Source organism: Lethenteron reissneri, chromosome 26 (genome assembly GCF_015708825.2).
Source record: "Lethenteron reissneri isolate LAM-NWPU_2019-01 chromosome 26, ASM1570882v1, whole genome shotgun sequence".
Lineage (NCBI taxonomy): Eukaryota > Metazoa > Chordata > Hyperoartia > Petromyzontiformes > Petromyzontidae > Lethenteron > Lethenteron reissneri.
The window spans coordinates 14,961,247-14,977,013 of NC_083804.1; the positions used below are offsets into that span (position 1 = coordinate 14,961,247).

The 15,767-nt window shown below is 46.5% G+C and overlaps 1 protein-coding gene across 1 annotated transcript; it reads right to left on the reverse strand.

The window, feature by feature from the left end:
• Nucleotides 1-423: 423 nt before the first annotated feature.
• Nucleotides 424-14,660, reverse strand: CCDC96 (coiled-coil domain containing 96). Its single transcript, XM_061560793.1, is given in 12 exon segments — nucleotides 424-1,100; nucleotides 3,022-3,159; nucleotides 4,963-5,175; nucleotides 7,449-7,550; nucleotides 7,552-7,643; nucleotides 8,529-8,682; nucleotides 9,038-9,138; nucleotides 9,975-10,131; nucleotides 11,641-11,687; nucleotides 12,646-13,125; nucleotides 14,520-14,633; nucleotides 14,636-14,660. Coding segments are annotated over 12 exon segments (1,935 nt in total). The 3' UTR covers nucleotides 424-788.
• Nucleotides 14,661-15,767: the final 1,107 nt, after the last annotated feature.

The window sequence follows — 15,767 nt, forward strand, 5'->3', positions numbered from 1 at the left end:
ACCTTTGCAATCCCAGGTGATGATAACCAACCCCTTTGGCTCATGGGCTCGAAGTTAGTGTTTTTCATTGAAGGACCTGCGGGCCACTGACAGCCCCTGGTGCCTTTAGTGCAAGTCCCTGATGTACGGCCCCCACGACAACACACAACATGTGAAAACATCCCTTGCAGGCTTTGTGACGGCCCACACAACGGATGTCTTATCAACAAAAGCGACCCCCCCCAACCTGCTCTCAGGGAACGTCACTGGGTTGCCATTATGGAGAGAGAATAGCTGATTGAACTCAAAATAGCCCTGTTTGTATTCACGTTGCATAACTTCCCATTTGAGAAACTGAATTTTCTCTTTGCAAACCCACTGTACACACTGTGTTTTTTTTTTCCCAGTAGCTTTGTGAATAAATCTGCGATTGGACAAACTTCGTCACCTGCAGCAGCTTTCTCCTGTTTATTCTTTCACACACTTTCTGAGGTCTTCTTCCCGAAAGGTATATAAAAGTAGTGTTGTTGTTACTGTAAATGTGTTTGTTCAAAATATATATCACGGACATTAATATATAACCTTCCTCGTGAGTAGGTTATATTTTTCGGAAATAATTTTGTATCCATCCTATCAATCGTAATCAAATAAACAGCACTTGGTCAAACTCACACAACTATATTAAACACGGAAATCCCTATCACTGTCTCTGTATCGCAATCCATCCGATGGAGTGAACTACCATCTCAACGAACGCAGGCAGCACCTTCGCTAAACCCCTGCTGGCTGCCACCGAGCCCCAGTGGGCTTCACGCAAGAGCGCCGGCGCCGTACGCGCTCAACAGTCCTCCTCCTCCTCTACGGGCGCCGTCACCGGTGGCCGCTACGGCCCGGGCCTGCTCGACCTTGGCGCGCACGCCCCGCGCGGCCAGTGCCAGCCCGGCGTGTCGCGCGCGCAGCTCCTGCAGGCGCCCGCGCAGCCGCTCGGCGCCGTCCACTGCCACCTCGAGGTCACGCAGCAGCTGGGGGCTCCCCAGCAGCCCCGCACGGCGGCGCAGGCGGGTGTTGTCAGTGCGCAGGGCGTCCCGGGCCTGCTTGGTTCTCGTGAGGGTGTCTCGTCTCTGGTGGCCAAGGTAGGGGGGGAGGGGGGCGGTGGGGTAGAGGAAGTGAGAGGAGAGTTGGGAGAGAAGGGAGAGAGGGGATTGATGGGATTGATGGGTGACAGAGATGAGGGAGGGAAAATGGGTGAGGGGAAAGAGATGGTTGTTGTGGGATGAGATGTAGGGTTCTAGAGCTCGTGTTGTGGATGGACGGAGATGTTTAATGCAAACAAATGGATCATGGGCACATGGACTTAAAGAAATGAAGATAGACAGCTAAACACACAGAGATGTCGACAAACACATGGGGGGTTGATGAACACACAGGACAAAAAAAATACAAAACCAAATAAAAACATATATTGATGTACAATGACAGTCGAGGATGAAGACATGCAAACAGACACAAAAGAAAATTAAAGAACATCTGTAGAGAAAGAAAGACAGCTGGAGAGGAAAAAGAAAAGGTGAATATAGACACAAACAGCCAGAGAACAGAGAAAAAGACTCGTAGGAAGGCAGTGGACAAGTAGACCAATAAACACAAATAGAGGCACACAACTAAACAGATGGACAGACAACTAATAGTGGAGTTGGTGCCAGGCTGCAGCCATTTCTGGGAAACAGCACCACCGCCTGGACCGTGCAGGTGAAGCAGATTCACAATTCAACTGCGGCTACTTCCATGTACAACCCTTCCGCCAATCCACTGCTGGATGACAGCCTCTCCACTTCGTCGGGATCATTTGACCATACTTCACCACGCTGGTCAATGCGGGTTTTCTGAAGGCGTGAGTATATACGTGGAAGCATGGAAGTACAATACAGCAATGGATTTGTTTTACTTCACTGGTTTTCTGTTACCAACTTAAACCATACCTAAAATAGAATAAGAAGTGATGGAAAGTCTCAGTGGGCTCATAATTATAATATTGGTGACACTGAGCTCGCACCATTCGGATTAAAATATTAAGCCATGAAGCATGGTGTGCGTTTCTCTCTCATGAGGTTGATAAGCACTGTTTTGGAGACATTCAGCTAGAATGATTCAGTGTCTGGGTTCAAGCAACATGTATGTTGAACTTCTTTCGCACCGTACGTAGCCAACCGTGCTAATCGGAGCGGTAATGTGCTAAAACGTGGCTGGGTGCCTTTCTCTCTCTCGCTTAGAGGGTTCACAATGGCCACGTCAGAGATAATGAGCAGGCACCACTGAGACCGTGGGTTTGATTCGTATGCTCCCACCCACACTTATCAAGTTTGCGTTTCATTGCAAGCGGATGGGAAAACAGAGGGGTAGGTGTGAGCCTAGCCTGGATACGAGAGGCTATTGAAGAACCTTCTGTTAGTAGTCACACAATGTCATCTTCCGGGGTCGTTCCCCGACTCAAGGTGACGGTCACATGGCTCAACGTGAGAGTTTGCAACAAACGAAGATTCCTGCACTTCATGACACCAAGATGCCGACGGCACAATTGGAATACAGTCTGTTCTCCTATAACGTGTGTTTTCATTAAGCGAATTGGATATAACGCGATGAATGTATTAGGGAACACATTTTTTGTAAAGCATGTGCGAATTGGATATAACGCGATTAAGTGACCAGAACTACGTCGCGCGAGTAAGAATAAGCATCACACAATTCGGGATGCTGCTGGATGCTTGTAGATGCTAACCCACGTGCCTCAGTCTTTGCTCATCCTGAATACGCATCTCACGTGTTATTGTGGACTGTGCTTCACCCTATAGTGTATATTCTTTATTATAACGCGATTTTTCCATAATGCGGTGTTCTTCCAGAATGCAACTACTGCGTTACAGGAGAAAGCAGCAAAACAAAAAAGTAAAGGGAGAGACCCCATCAAATCGCAATGGCTGGTCGCTGCGATACAGGCCCGGTTCACAATGGCCGGCACAGCGCCGTTTCTTCACCCCCGCGCACCTGCGCCACGTGGACCTCGACAGAGGCGAGAGCTGCCCTCTGCTCCTCGTTCTCGACCTGCACGAACTGCAGCTTCTCCTTGACATGCGTGAGCATGTGCACGGTGCACGTGATCTTCCTCCTGAGCTTCAGCAGCTCCTGTGGACAACAATTAGCACGTGTGTGTATGTTGAACTTCTTTCGCACTGTACGTAGACAACCATGCTAATCTGAGGTATGGGGGAAGGACAACAAACTAAACACAAAAAGCAGTTCTAAATAAATGAGCTTTCAATGTGGAGGATTTAAAAGTCCATAGCTCCAGTGGCTTCTTAATGTTGGAAGGAAGAGTGTTCCAGATAGCCGCAAAAGTGCATCTGAAAGTGCGCGATGCAGTGACTGTCTTTGATCGATGGTTAGCCAAAATCTGCTGCGAGGATGACTGGAGTTTGCGTGATGGTCTATGCTCTTTGACGAGCACGGTTGGCTACGTACGATGAGAAATAAGTTCAACATACATACAATGCAGTTCTACAGTTCATCAGGAACTGCTGATGTTTTTTTGTGGAACGTGTGCCGCCGCTGAGCCGAGCCACCAAAATTCACGTGGTCGCCTGAATGTGCGCGTGATCAAAACTTATAATATGATTTACGATTTTATGAGATGCAGCAGACCCTTCAAAGCGCCATACAGTAAAATTAATGAACATTAAATTATAGTTTATCTACCATATCCTCGGAAATAAGTAGATTTAATTTTCTTTCTAAATGAGAGAATCTCAGCGGTCAGGCACAGTTCTTCAAGGCAGTGTTCCAAATCTGAGCCCCAAGGACTGAAAAAGTCCGAGCTCCGAAAGGTTTTTTTTTTCCGAAAACGTGGCTGACAAGAGGAGCATGGTACATGGTGTGTGCATGATCGTCCTTGACTCAAGAGTTGTTTGAGTTTATTTGATTCGTCACATGGATGACCCCTTTTAGCTGGTTGCAAAGATATTTTACAAGGGAGATCCGTGGTGCGTGAGCACAGCAGCAACGACAAAAACGAAATACAAAAACGTCAATATTGCAGAAAATTAATTACACGTTCCTTAAGGAATATTGCACCACTCACAAAAAACGTATCTATCGGTTGCAAAACAAGCGAATTGAAAAAAAACAGTGAAACATAATGCGTGAGGAAGAGGCACCAGAAAAAAGTTAATTGCATTACCAACAACTAGAGTTGTGCCATCTAATTATTTAAGTAACGGATTATCAGTGCGATTACTCGAGTAATCTGATAAAAACGTTAACAGTTGGCAGATTCTCAGCCGTTCCGCATGTGCCACTGGAAGGGAGGTGATGGGTGGGGCTGGGTGACACGCCGGGCGTGTTCTTTAGAGGGTTTCCCAACTTCGGGAGGTCGGATGTCCAGTTAGCCGGCATGATTAACAGGGCCCGAGTAAGTGACCTCAAAGAAAGTCGATTACACTACCGTAAGGTCCTCGTTTAATGCGGTAGATGCGTTCCTGAAAAGTGCCGCGTGAGGCGAAGAACGAGTTAAGTGAAAACAATTTCCACCACAAATAATGTAGCGATAAAGTTTGGCGAGATACAATAGAGTGCGAGTACACAGTGAGATAGCGGGAAAAATAACTGAGAGTATGCCGCCGCGTTACTGTATCATTCCGCGTACCGTATCTTACCACTCAGCCACGCAGATCAAGAAATTAGTTTGTTGTTGACTACTCAGAAACCGCATTATAACGGTGCGCAATCCACGCTATAACAGTGCACGTGTTACGCGCTGTGCGAAAAGTGTTCCCTCATGGAAGAACCGCGTTGTAGCGAACATGCGACACGATGTGTTAACCGAGGCCACGCTGTGTTTACTCATTTAGCTGTCCGAGCTCCACTGACGATTAACCGACCGCGGGCATTTTCTATCGCGGCTGGCCCCCACCTCCCCCCCCTGCCCCTCACCTCGTTGCGCTCCTCCACCTTCTCATTGTAGGTCTGGTTCTCGATCTTGAGCTGCTCAAAGTCGATGAGGTGCAGCCCCTCGCCCAGCTCCTCACGGGACCGCAGCAGCTGCTCCTGCTTCCTCAGCCGGTTCTTCAGCTTGATGTTCTGCAGGCGCACGTGCGCCACCTCCTCCTCCTTGCGCTCCTCGCTCTGCTCCATCTGCTTCAGCTCCTGGAAGAGAGAGTGCTCTCTCCGTCCCATCGTTTTTCGTTTTTTTGCAACACAAGAAGTGCCCGGTCGGTACAAGACATAAACTGCATCGAAAGGCAGGGGGTACAAAAAACTCCACAGACTAAAGCCCGAACTCAGCACACCTAGGTATAACTTGGTGACATAATTCATTATTATCTGCACCTCCGACGAGCACGGTTGGCTACATACGGTGCAAAAGAAGTTCAACATACATACATAGTTAGCCACTGGGCTAACACCACAGTGTGGTAATCACTGCGCCATTGCACCACTATGTTAAAGCCGATGAATATGCTCATTGTTACTTCCTCCAGGTTAGACATTTAATAAATTCATCCCTACCTCCGCCCTCTTCACACTTGGCCCATCATGTACTATGAAGAAGAGCCATCACCCGAAACATCGTCTATTTTATATTAACAGCATACACATCTGATGATGAAGATCATGATCTAGACGGCTATGCTGTGAATCGTACCTTATCATAAATACCAAAAGGTCCCAAACAGTCCTGATAAGGGGCCGATTTTTCAAACAGAATCATCACTGTTTGCTCCTCGAAAGTTGTGCTCAATATAACTTACAGCTGTACTGCATATTGTGTAGAATGAATAAAATAAAACAAAAAGATTATCAGAGAAAGACAGGAGTGTGCATTCGACGACCATAACTTCAATTTCGATTTAAAGCTTTCGTGACTGCAGGGATTCATCTTGGTTCTTTCGGTAAAGTCACGTAGAAGGGAAATAATAAAAGAAAAAGCATTATTAAATTATTTAATTGTGTTTATTTGTTTGCTTTTTATTATTTTATTATTTCCCTTCTATGTGGCTTTACTGAAAGAATAATAAAATAATAAATAAATAAAGCGCGACATTCTAAATTTATTTTATTATGTTTTACTTTTATTTTGTATTATTTTATTATTTCCCTTCTACGTGACTTTACCCAAAGAACCAAGAAGACCATAACTTCGTTACACCGATGATACAAGGTGCGGAGTGTCTAATGTATCACGCTTGCTGGGCAAATACGACATTTAAACTGTCGGTTTAGTAACAAAACAACATGTAACAGGCTGGTGTTTTGAGCAACGGCACTTCTAGCTTATGAAGGTAGTACGTTTTTTCATCAGATGTGCTTGTTTAAGTGCCTTAGGAGGCAATTGCTGCTTTCCTCGTTAGCTGCTGCTTAAAAAAAAAAGATTGTATTATGAAAGGCCTTTGAGCTGATGGATCTACATTTTTGTAAGGCAACTGACCGCTTCCTCATCGTCATTTAGCACCACTACAGACTTATGTACATGCACCACAGGCACAAGACACTAATCAATTTGTGAATCAAGTTGTGATCCAAGAGATGGGGGGGATCACTACGTCCACATCTGATAATTCTCAACGAACCCTTAAGCTGGGCGAGTGGCTGGGACAGTGGTAGCGCTCGGCATAAGCAGACTAAGAAATAGTGTAAGACCCCATGTAGCTAAAGGGCCCCCAGATTCATGAAATAAGTAGTGATGCACCAAATATCAGCTCGAAATAAACATAAACAGCCAATTAATTAAATATGAACAAACAAGCCAATCTCATTCTAGATTTGAAGCTTTCGTGACTGCAAGGATTCATACTCTTAGTTCTTTCGGTAAAGTCACGTAGGTAAAAAATGAAATTAAAATTTATAAAAAAAATAAAAACAATAAAATCACGACGTTTCGGAGGCAACACAAGCTTCAGTCTTCAGGTGAAACTGTCACAGCACTTGATACAGATTTTTTGCTGTGACAGTTTCACCTGAAGACGGAAGCTTGTGTTGCCTCCGAAACGTCGTGATTTTATTGTTTTTATTTTTTATTAATTTTAATTTCATTTTTTACCTACGTGACTTTACCGAAAGAACTAAGAGTATGAAGCCAATCTCACTCTAACTGTATTTCTCTATCATTTTACTACATTTCCGTCTCATTGGTATCTGTCTCCTCTCAAACCATTACATCTCTATCGTCTGTCCACATTCCTCTTATCTTGCTACATGCCTATCTGTTTTTGTCCATATAATCTCTTTGGTCATCTCACTAGGAGTTTATACATTCAAAGATGGGGGAAATGGGTGGGGGGGAGGCTTCTAAAAATAATTTCCGCTTCAGGCCCACAATCGGTCAACAACACCTCTGGACAGGAATCCCCGTGTTGCTTTATGCCCGCGTCCCCACGTCCCCCGCGTCCCTGTGTGAGCCTGTGCCTGCCGGCCGCTACCTCTTTGGACACATGCCTCCCAATGCGAGTCCTGATTGCTGCCAGCACCGCTTGCCGCTTGCAGGCTGCCAACGCCCGCCACTCGGCCTCCACGCACTCCTGCTTGCTGCTGCTGCCGTGCAGACAGGTCCGCCACCTGCCGCTCCAGCGCCAGCCGCTGCTGCTGTTCCTGGCGGCGCACATCCTCAATGGCCACTGGAAACAAGATGGTGGAGAGTGGGGTAGGGTGGTGGGGGAGGCGGGCAGCATGAATGAGCGCAGCAGGGAAAGGCGGCCAGCGTGGCATGGTTCGGCGCGGTTTGATGATGTACATTCTAACGCCGTACGTTGCTCTACGCCCTGCAGCTTGTGACAGGATCAGTAGCCAGAAGATGGGCAGAACCAAAAGTAGGTTTATAAATAGGGTATGGACATGAATATGGAAGATTTTTTAGTGTTATCTCCTCAAATAATAATGATGACAATGACCATAGCGATGGTTGTGGTGATGAAGATGACGATGATTATGATTATTATTGCAATGATGATGATAGTGGCTGGGTTGACCCTGGCCAGGATGTGAACTTATAATATCACAGCCTCTTGACCAGGATTCCTGCTGTGTCCAGCCACTAGGGCCACTCACGGGCCACCACTCCACCAGGCCAAGAAACGACCAAGCCACTCGGTCACTGTGTTACTAACCCATGAGTCACCATGCCACCATTCCTTGTTGCCAACCCTCCACCAAACTACTTTGTTATTGGGCCTCTATCCCACTCTGCCAGGGGTCGGCAACCAAAATAACTCAGTATTAAAAGAGCCGCAATGCATGTGAATACGAGACCGTCCTTAATAAATAACGTCACGAAGCAGTCTATAAAGAGCCGCATACAACTCTGGAGCCACAGTTTGCCGACCCCTGCACTAGACCATCACTTGACCAGCCCATGAAGCCATCTGGCCAATGGGGCAACCAGGCCCCCCTTGCCACTTGACCACCAGAGCACCAGGCAACTCTTCTAGGAGGCCACAACACCACAACTCCACGGGGAGGGCACTATCCCACCAGTTCAATGAGTCCACTGGGCCGACCCTCACCCATGTACTTGAGGTACTTCTGCTCCTGGTCGAGGCCTCCGCGCTCCACTTCCACTCGTCCGTCCTCGCCCTTTTTGCGGCGAAAGTAATCGGCGAGCTTGTGCTGCAGCTGCCCATTCCGACTAAGTAGTTTCTCTTGGGTCTCACGCAGAGCCTGCGCCGCGAGGGGTCGGCAGAAGGGAGGAGAGGAAAGGAGAGGAGGCAGTGTGAGGTAAGGGTGGACATGAGTCAGACGAAGAGGTGTGGGGGTGAGAGGTGGGTGGGGGGAGACATGGGCAGGAGTGTGTGAGTGAAAGAGGATAGGGGAAAGAAAAAAAAGGGTGTGAGAGAGGGAGAGGAAATGGACGGGTGAGGTGGAGGGAGTAGTGTGTTCATGACTGATGCAGGAGAGTGTGAGAGAGAGGGGAAAGATAATGGAGTGAGTGAGTAAATGAGTAGGTGAGTGGGCAGAGGTAGTGTTGAAGAAACGGTGCATATAGTGTGAAGCCACTCTTCCCCCTCCACCTTACCTGGTATTTTTCCAGAAGCTCCTCATGACTCATCTGTGGCTCCATCTCACCCTCCACGGTGTCCTCCATGTCCTGCTCCTCTACTGCATCTGAATTACCTACTGTCAAGCACACATTAGGTTCCTGCGGCTAGAGCACTGGGCAGGAACCCAACAAACCGCCGACAAGGGCTGTCGTGACTGCGCGAGCCACTGCTTGGCAGTAAAAACAAGTTGGTGGGAAAAAAGAACTATAATGTCTGAGAGCAGCTCCTTCTTTTTCAGCTTCTTAATCAGGATATCCATGTGCATTTATAGGAAGTATATAATGCCTCAGCAACTCAAAGTGCCTTCACATCACGTCTCATTTCAAGCAATCCATTGCCCCGCAGCAGTCTAGCCGAGGAGACTTCCCCCCACCAGTGGTAGCTGTCCTTGTTTGAACGAGGAGTACGCAGCACCGGGCTGCAAATGGGAATTAAAGTATACATAACTTTTATTTTACCACGTAAGACCCACTTGAGCTATATAGCTCTTTTTTAGAAGCAAACTGGCCAAAAATGATCGCCCAATGAAGTGGCCTATCGTGTGGAAATGTATTGAGGCCAAACACCGATTCTAAATGTGGAGGGAAAAGCCGGAGGAACCGGATAAAAATCCACGCGAGCATGGAGAGAACATCCAAATATGCAGGCGAGGTAGTTAACATCTCGCCACCGTAGCGCAGAAAATGGTGCTATGTAGCTTTCCTATTAATGATTTATTGATTTGCAAGTAATTAATCAATTTTGGACGATGACGCCTGCACACCATGGTTAAATATTGTTTGAACATCGTCACGAAATGTTATGGTTAAACCCGCAGCAGTAACCAGAATACTTCACTCGTTGCAAGCTCAGCTCAAGTGGCTGAGCGATTAGGATGAGCAAATTCCTCAGAGTCCTCACGAGTCTACCCACCCATGGCTCCGTCGCCCCCGGCCTTGACGTAGTCCTGTCCATCGTGAGCGCTTGGATCCCGTGACACGGCCTCCTCCGTCGACTGCTCAGACTCCTCGTCGGGCGCGATGATGGTTGGTGTTGCGGGGGTCCTATCTCTCTGTGCCACCTCCGCTGCCTGCTCAATTGAATGTAGACAAACGGCAGGGACCACAGGCGAAAGTCCGACAGGAATTAACCAAATCTGACAGGCACCAATGATGCCAATGCTGGCAAGTAGTCAACGATTGATTGATTAAAATCAATTCCAATGCTCACAACAATGAATTATCAACATTAGCCATGGGCAAGCCACTGCTGGATTAAGGCCTCCCACATGCCGCCTTTCATGATCCCGAGATGAAATAATCCACCTAGCACCTGCACATGATCTTTTTTCATCACTCCATCTCTTTGATGGACGTGACTCGCACCCCCCTCCCCCCATGACTGATGCAATGAATCATACGTGTAAGAATGTATTACTCTCGATTCATGGATATTTTATGAACAATTTCCGTTGAGGATAATGGTCTTAATGCACAAGAGTATAAAGACAGAGAAACAGTAGAGACAAAAAAAACCCACGTGACTATAGAACAGAGGTGGTATGAGTAAGACAGACAGGGCATAGGACGTACTACAATGAGGATTAAAACAAATAATGTATTTATTGAATCGAATTGTCACCATGTATTGTAACAATTAATCAAATCACAGTCAGGGAGTGAATCAATACAAGCCTAGTGGAAATTACCTTACATATTCTACTTACAATGAACTATGTTCGAGTGATTCCAACATTCAATGAGCATTGGCTACAGTAAATTTTCCATGACAGGTCAAAGTCAATCGGTCTTCTTGTTTAAACAGCATTAGGTGATGCTAACCTCTGTTGGTGGCAGTAAGCCAGCGGTCGAAATTCCATATTTCTAAAGTTGAGGGCCAGTTTATCCATAAGAGATTGGCTCTTCAGTTCCAATTAAGTGGCATTCATTTTATCCACCTTGGAGGGATGCTGCTAACATAACTGGGCTTAACTCATGACAGCCATCTGACGGCACAGATTCTCACTGTAGTTGCTGATAATTATACAGGGTATTCCCAAACAACACAATATGCTGCCGCCTTCATTAACCCACACTGACCAGCATGATGGAGAAGTATAATAAAATAACCTCCATGACCCACAGGGTGTGGGGAGGCTCTCATACTGCAGTGGATTGACTACAAACCGTACATGGACATGATATGTGTAAGAGAAGCTCATTTTGTGCCACCAGTGTCAAGGTCCAAATTGCACATTTAACCACCCACGGGCAAAAGGAAAACTGCAAACTATCCTTCTATAAATGTGGCTTTTCCACATTTGCTTGAATTGGCTTTCGCTCAGCTAGATAAATTAAGCCTGAGCATGGCGCCGCTTCACCTAGCCGTGCTGCTCATCTGCTATATTTTCAGCATTTCTAAATTAGTTGGCTAAAAACGTTTTGCAAAAATAATCCCCCGCACTTTAATTCCAGCGGTTACTCCGTGCCAACGCCACACGCAAACAGACGTCCTCGTTTTCCACCGCACGGCATGGAAATGTCCACCGGGCAGTGGGGGGAAATAAATCTCTGCGGCCCACGAGTTTTTATGGGCTTACCTCTGCCGCAGCCAAGTCTCCCTCCGCTCTCTCTGTGCTGTCTTGACCTTTAAGGGGAGACATTTATAGAACGTTAGAGACCTTTCAAAGCAGTTGTCATCCCCCCCCCCCCCCCCTCTTCTCTCACCAAACCAGCTGGTACTGCCAGACTCACCGCCAGTGCTAACACAAAAGGGATACTTGGCACCAACATCAAATACGGTACCAACATTGGAAACACATCAATGCACGATCTCAGTATCCCAGTTTTCCATTGTTATGCAATTTAACTTTTTGGGATTTTCAACAGTTGCCCTAGTTATTTATTTTTGTAGTGGGAAGGCAACATTAAACTATGTGGTGTTGAAAGGAAATGTTCCATATTTAGACTGCATACATTTTAATGGTGCACCTACTTTTAGCTGCAGTGAATGGCAGCGGTGTTGCAGACAAGGTGCCATATTTGAGTGATTGTTAAAGTAAGTGTAAAGGGAGATATTCCAGTGACAGCTTAATATAGAGCATTTTTTCCAGGAAATGAGGTGATGTCTGTAGGAGGAAGAACAGAAGGTGGGTTTGAGACAAGGCATAACCGTAGAAGAGTTGTTTTCTCCTCAATGGTATAAAAAACCCGAACAGGACCCTCTATGAATGTACAAATGTATGTTGAACTTCTTTTGCACCGTACGTGTGGGGAAAGACAACAAACGAAACACAAAAATCAGTTCAAGAAAATGAGCATTGAGCCTCAGCGATGCTTTCTTGAATAAAAATAAATTAATTAAAGTGTCTTCCTCCACAGACAAGAGCTAGGGAGAACTTATTACCATTGGTGGCCCAAAGCAAATGATGGAAATCCCATATTCCCACGGCAGCAGCCAGTCTATCCATAACACGAGCACTGTTGATGCCCAGAAGGTGGTACTCATTTTATTGACCCAGCAGGGACTGCGATAAGTTAGGTCGACATTCTGGTCCTTCAGCGATCGAATGCCCAAGGTTTAGCATGACTGCATTTGAACAAACCGTCGGGCTGTTCCGTGAGCAGCTCCACTGGTGACCCATCACCCTCAGCACCAGGTGCAGGTTCCTGTTCCCCCTCCATCACGATCATTTCCGGGCCCGCTCCATCCAGATTCCGAGCTTCCCCCTCGTCCACCTCGTCAGGTGCTGACGCCTCTGTGGGGGCCGTCTCTCCCACTGCCAGCGTTTCCTCGCGCCCGCTGTTTAACAGCACAACCTCTTCGCCTTTGCTGCCACCGTCTGCGGCAGCCGTCGTGTCAGCTGTTGCTTCTGCCCCACCAGTGTCCGTCTCTGATGGTGTCTCAGCTGCATCGCCATCCGCGTCTCCAGCTGCCGCTGCCTCAGGCCCTTCGATGTCTTTGGCTGTCGCTGTCTCGGCTCCATCGGTGTCCCCCTCTGCCGGCGTCTCAATTGCCCCATCGGTGTCTTCCACGTCCCGCGTCTCACCAATTGTGTTGTCTGCTGTGTCTGAGGGCACGGGGTCTAAACGTGGACGGGCAAGGAAGAATCAAAATGGGATTGCGTGCACGTGTAAAAAAATATCATCACGTAAATATAGTTAACAACGACCTTCCTGAAATATATTGAGACTTTTCTGGGTAAATTAATATTATCATCGCTACTTTTATGTAAACGTGTGGGAAGTTGCACATGCAAGGACTTCTGACAGCTACATTAATATTTTAAGCTCTTTGATGTGCGTCTAAAATTTCTACGCACATCAACGCACACCTTATTACAGCTTTGGAAAGCAGTGCTGGGCCTGACACTCAGGTTTCAAAGTCACGCAGGTCGACTGCCCCCTTTTCCACCTCAGAATGAGCGTGACAACTAGTTGGTGAAAGAAAGCAAAACACCCACTGGAACGTACACGTGCGGTGAGCGACATGCCGTGCAGTGGCTTTGTGAGAGAGACCTTTAAATGAGGGAAGTTGACAGTGGCTCTCATGCAACATCACGTCTGGGTAGTCTCGTGAAGAGGGTTGCCACCTCCACCGGGATATATCGACATAAGAATGTATTACGATACCGGAAGAGTTGAAAACTGCTTATGTGTAAATACATCGGATTTGAATGGTACAGTGCTGTATTACACAACTGACAAAAACCGAAACTTTGTCATGGGCAGAGTTAAGGAGGGGGGGGGGGTCAACCCCTTTATTAATTAATTTTCAGTAGTTTACAATTAAGATAAAAACAAAGCAATTATTGAATTAATTGTATGCACCCTCTATTCCTAATGTGAGGGACAAAGCGAACCCCTGCCCACCCCCCCAAACATAAAAGTCAAACTCCGCCGATGCTTTTAGTGTTCCAATAAGGCTTATAGCTTTTGCAGGAGAGCTACCTAAAAAAAAAACCGGGACAGGTGGCAACCTTAACCCCCAACAGTGACACCAGTATTCGTGACTGCAAGGATCCATACTCTTTGGTTTTTTCGGTAAAGTCACGTAGGTAAAAAATAATAAAAATGAAAACTAAATAAAAACACAAAATAAATAAATAAAATGCCCGTTTTTTGTCATTTTATTTAGTTGTTTTAATTTTTATTATTTTTTACCTACGTGACTTTACCGAAAAAACCAAAGAGTAGCTGACACGAGTGCTATCTACTGTAGCCATGATGACACCTATGTGAAAAAGAGTTGTATCGCTTGTCAGATTCATCCAGTCCAGTATAAATATTCTGATTATGATATGTCACGCCCCTCACAGATATATCTCAGAATAGCTACCTCTCAAAGACGACGTCCTGGGAAACACCAGGACAGGTGGCAACCCGATTGGGTAGGGACCATCACGGCAGGGACCCAGAGTGATTCGTGAAATAAAATCTATAAAATGTACAAAAACAAATGTTGGAACTTCAGTCAGACCTGCTTCGTGTTCGGTGGAGTCCGTTTCAACTCGGTCTGGCCGAGGCTCCACCACCGCTCCCCCCTCCTCCCTCTGACCGTCGGCCGCGTCTTGGTCACTCTCCTGCGGTGCGAGTCGAAGATTGGGGTTAATTTGACCATACTTCACCAGGCTGGTCATCGTGGTGGTCACGTATGCGGGAGCTTCGAAGCACGGTGCGCTGTACAACTGACGTTTGTGCATCGCCAAGCTGCAGTTCCACAGCAACACCTACGAGTATGAATCCTTGCAGTCACAAAAGCTTCAAATCTAGAATTAATACCCTCTACGGGGAGGAATTTCACCTATCTGTTATTATTTATTTTTTACCTACGTGACCTTACCGAAAAACCTAAGAGTATGAATCCTTGCAGTCACGAAAGCTTCAAATCTAGAATTAATACCCTCTACGGGGAGGAATTTCACCTATCTGTTATTGTTTATTTTTTACCTACGTGACTTTACCGAAAAACCTAAGAGTATAAGTTCCACAGCAGTCAGTGCCTACCTGGCAGTGCAAGATTGGCGACTCCGTTCGAGACATATCCAGGCTCAAAAACACAATTGCTTCGCTTCCGAGATGTGACGAGATCCGTGCGCATTGCGTGGTATTTGACGCCACGTGCCGTAACTCCGCCGTCATTAAATTCAATGTCTAACACGACGGACATCGTGCGCTTGTCACGGGGAATGTGTCAACAAGGAGGCCAACGGGAGCCTGCTTGCAAGCATGAAAGCACGGATACCCAAGTTCGCTTGTCGTGGAACTTTGACAAGGACAAAAAACTAAACTTTTCAACGGAGTCGCGAAACTTTTTGACCGATCAGTGTCGTTAAATTCAAACCGCATCGGAACGATAAAAACTAAATAACACCACACATAATCGCTTTACCATACCGCTTATCAGTGCCCTACCCGAATTAAACCAATTCAGACCTTGTTGGTCACCCCGTGCCCCTTATACATCTCAACGTTCATCCTACAAAGTCCCATCACAAGGGAGAAACACAAACAAATAGACAATCACCACCACTACACTCACCACTAGTACACTCACCACTAGTATTCACCACTACACTCACCACTACTACACTCACCACTAGTACACTCACCACTGGTATTCACCACTAGTACACTCACCACTAGTACACTCACCACTAGTACACTCACCACTAGTACACTCACCACTATTACACTCACCACTAGTACACTCACCACTATTACACTC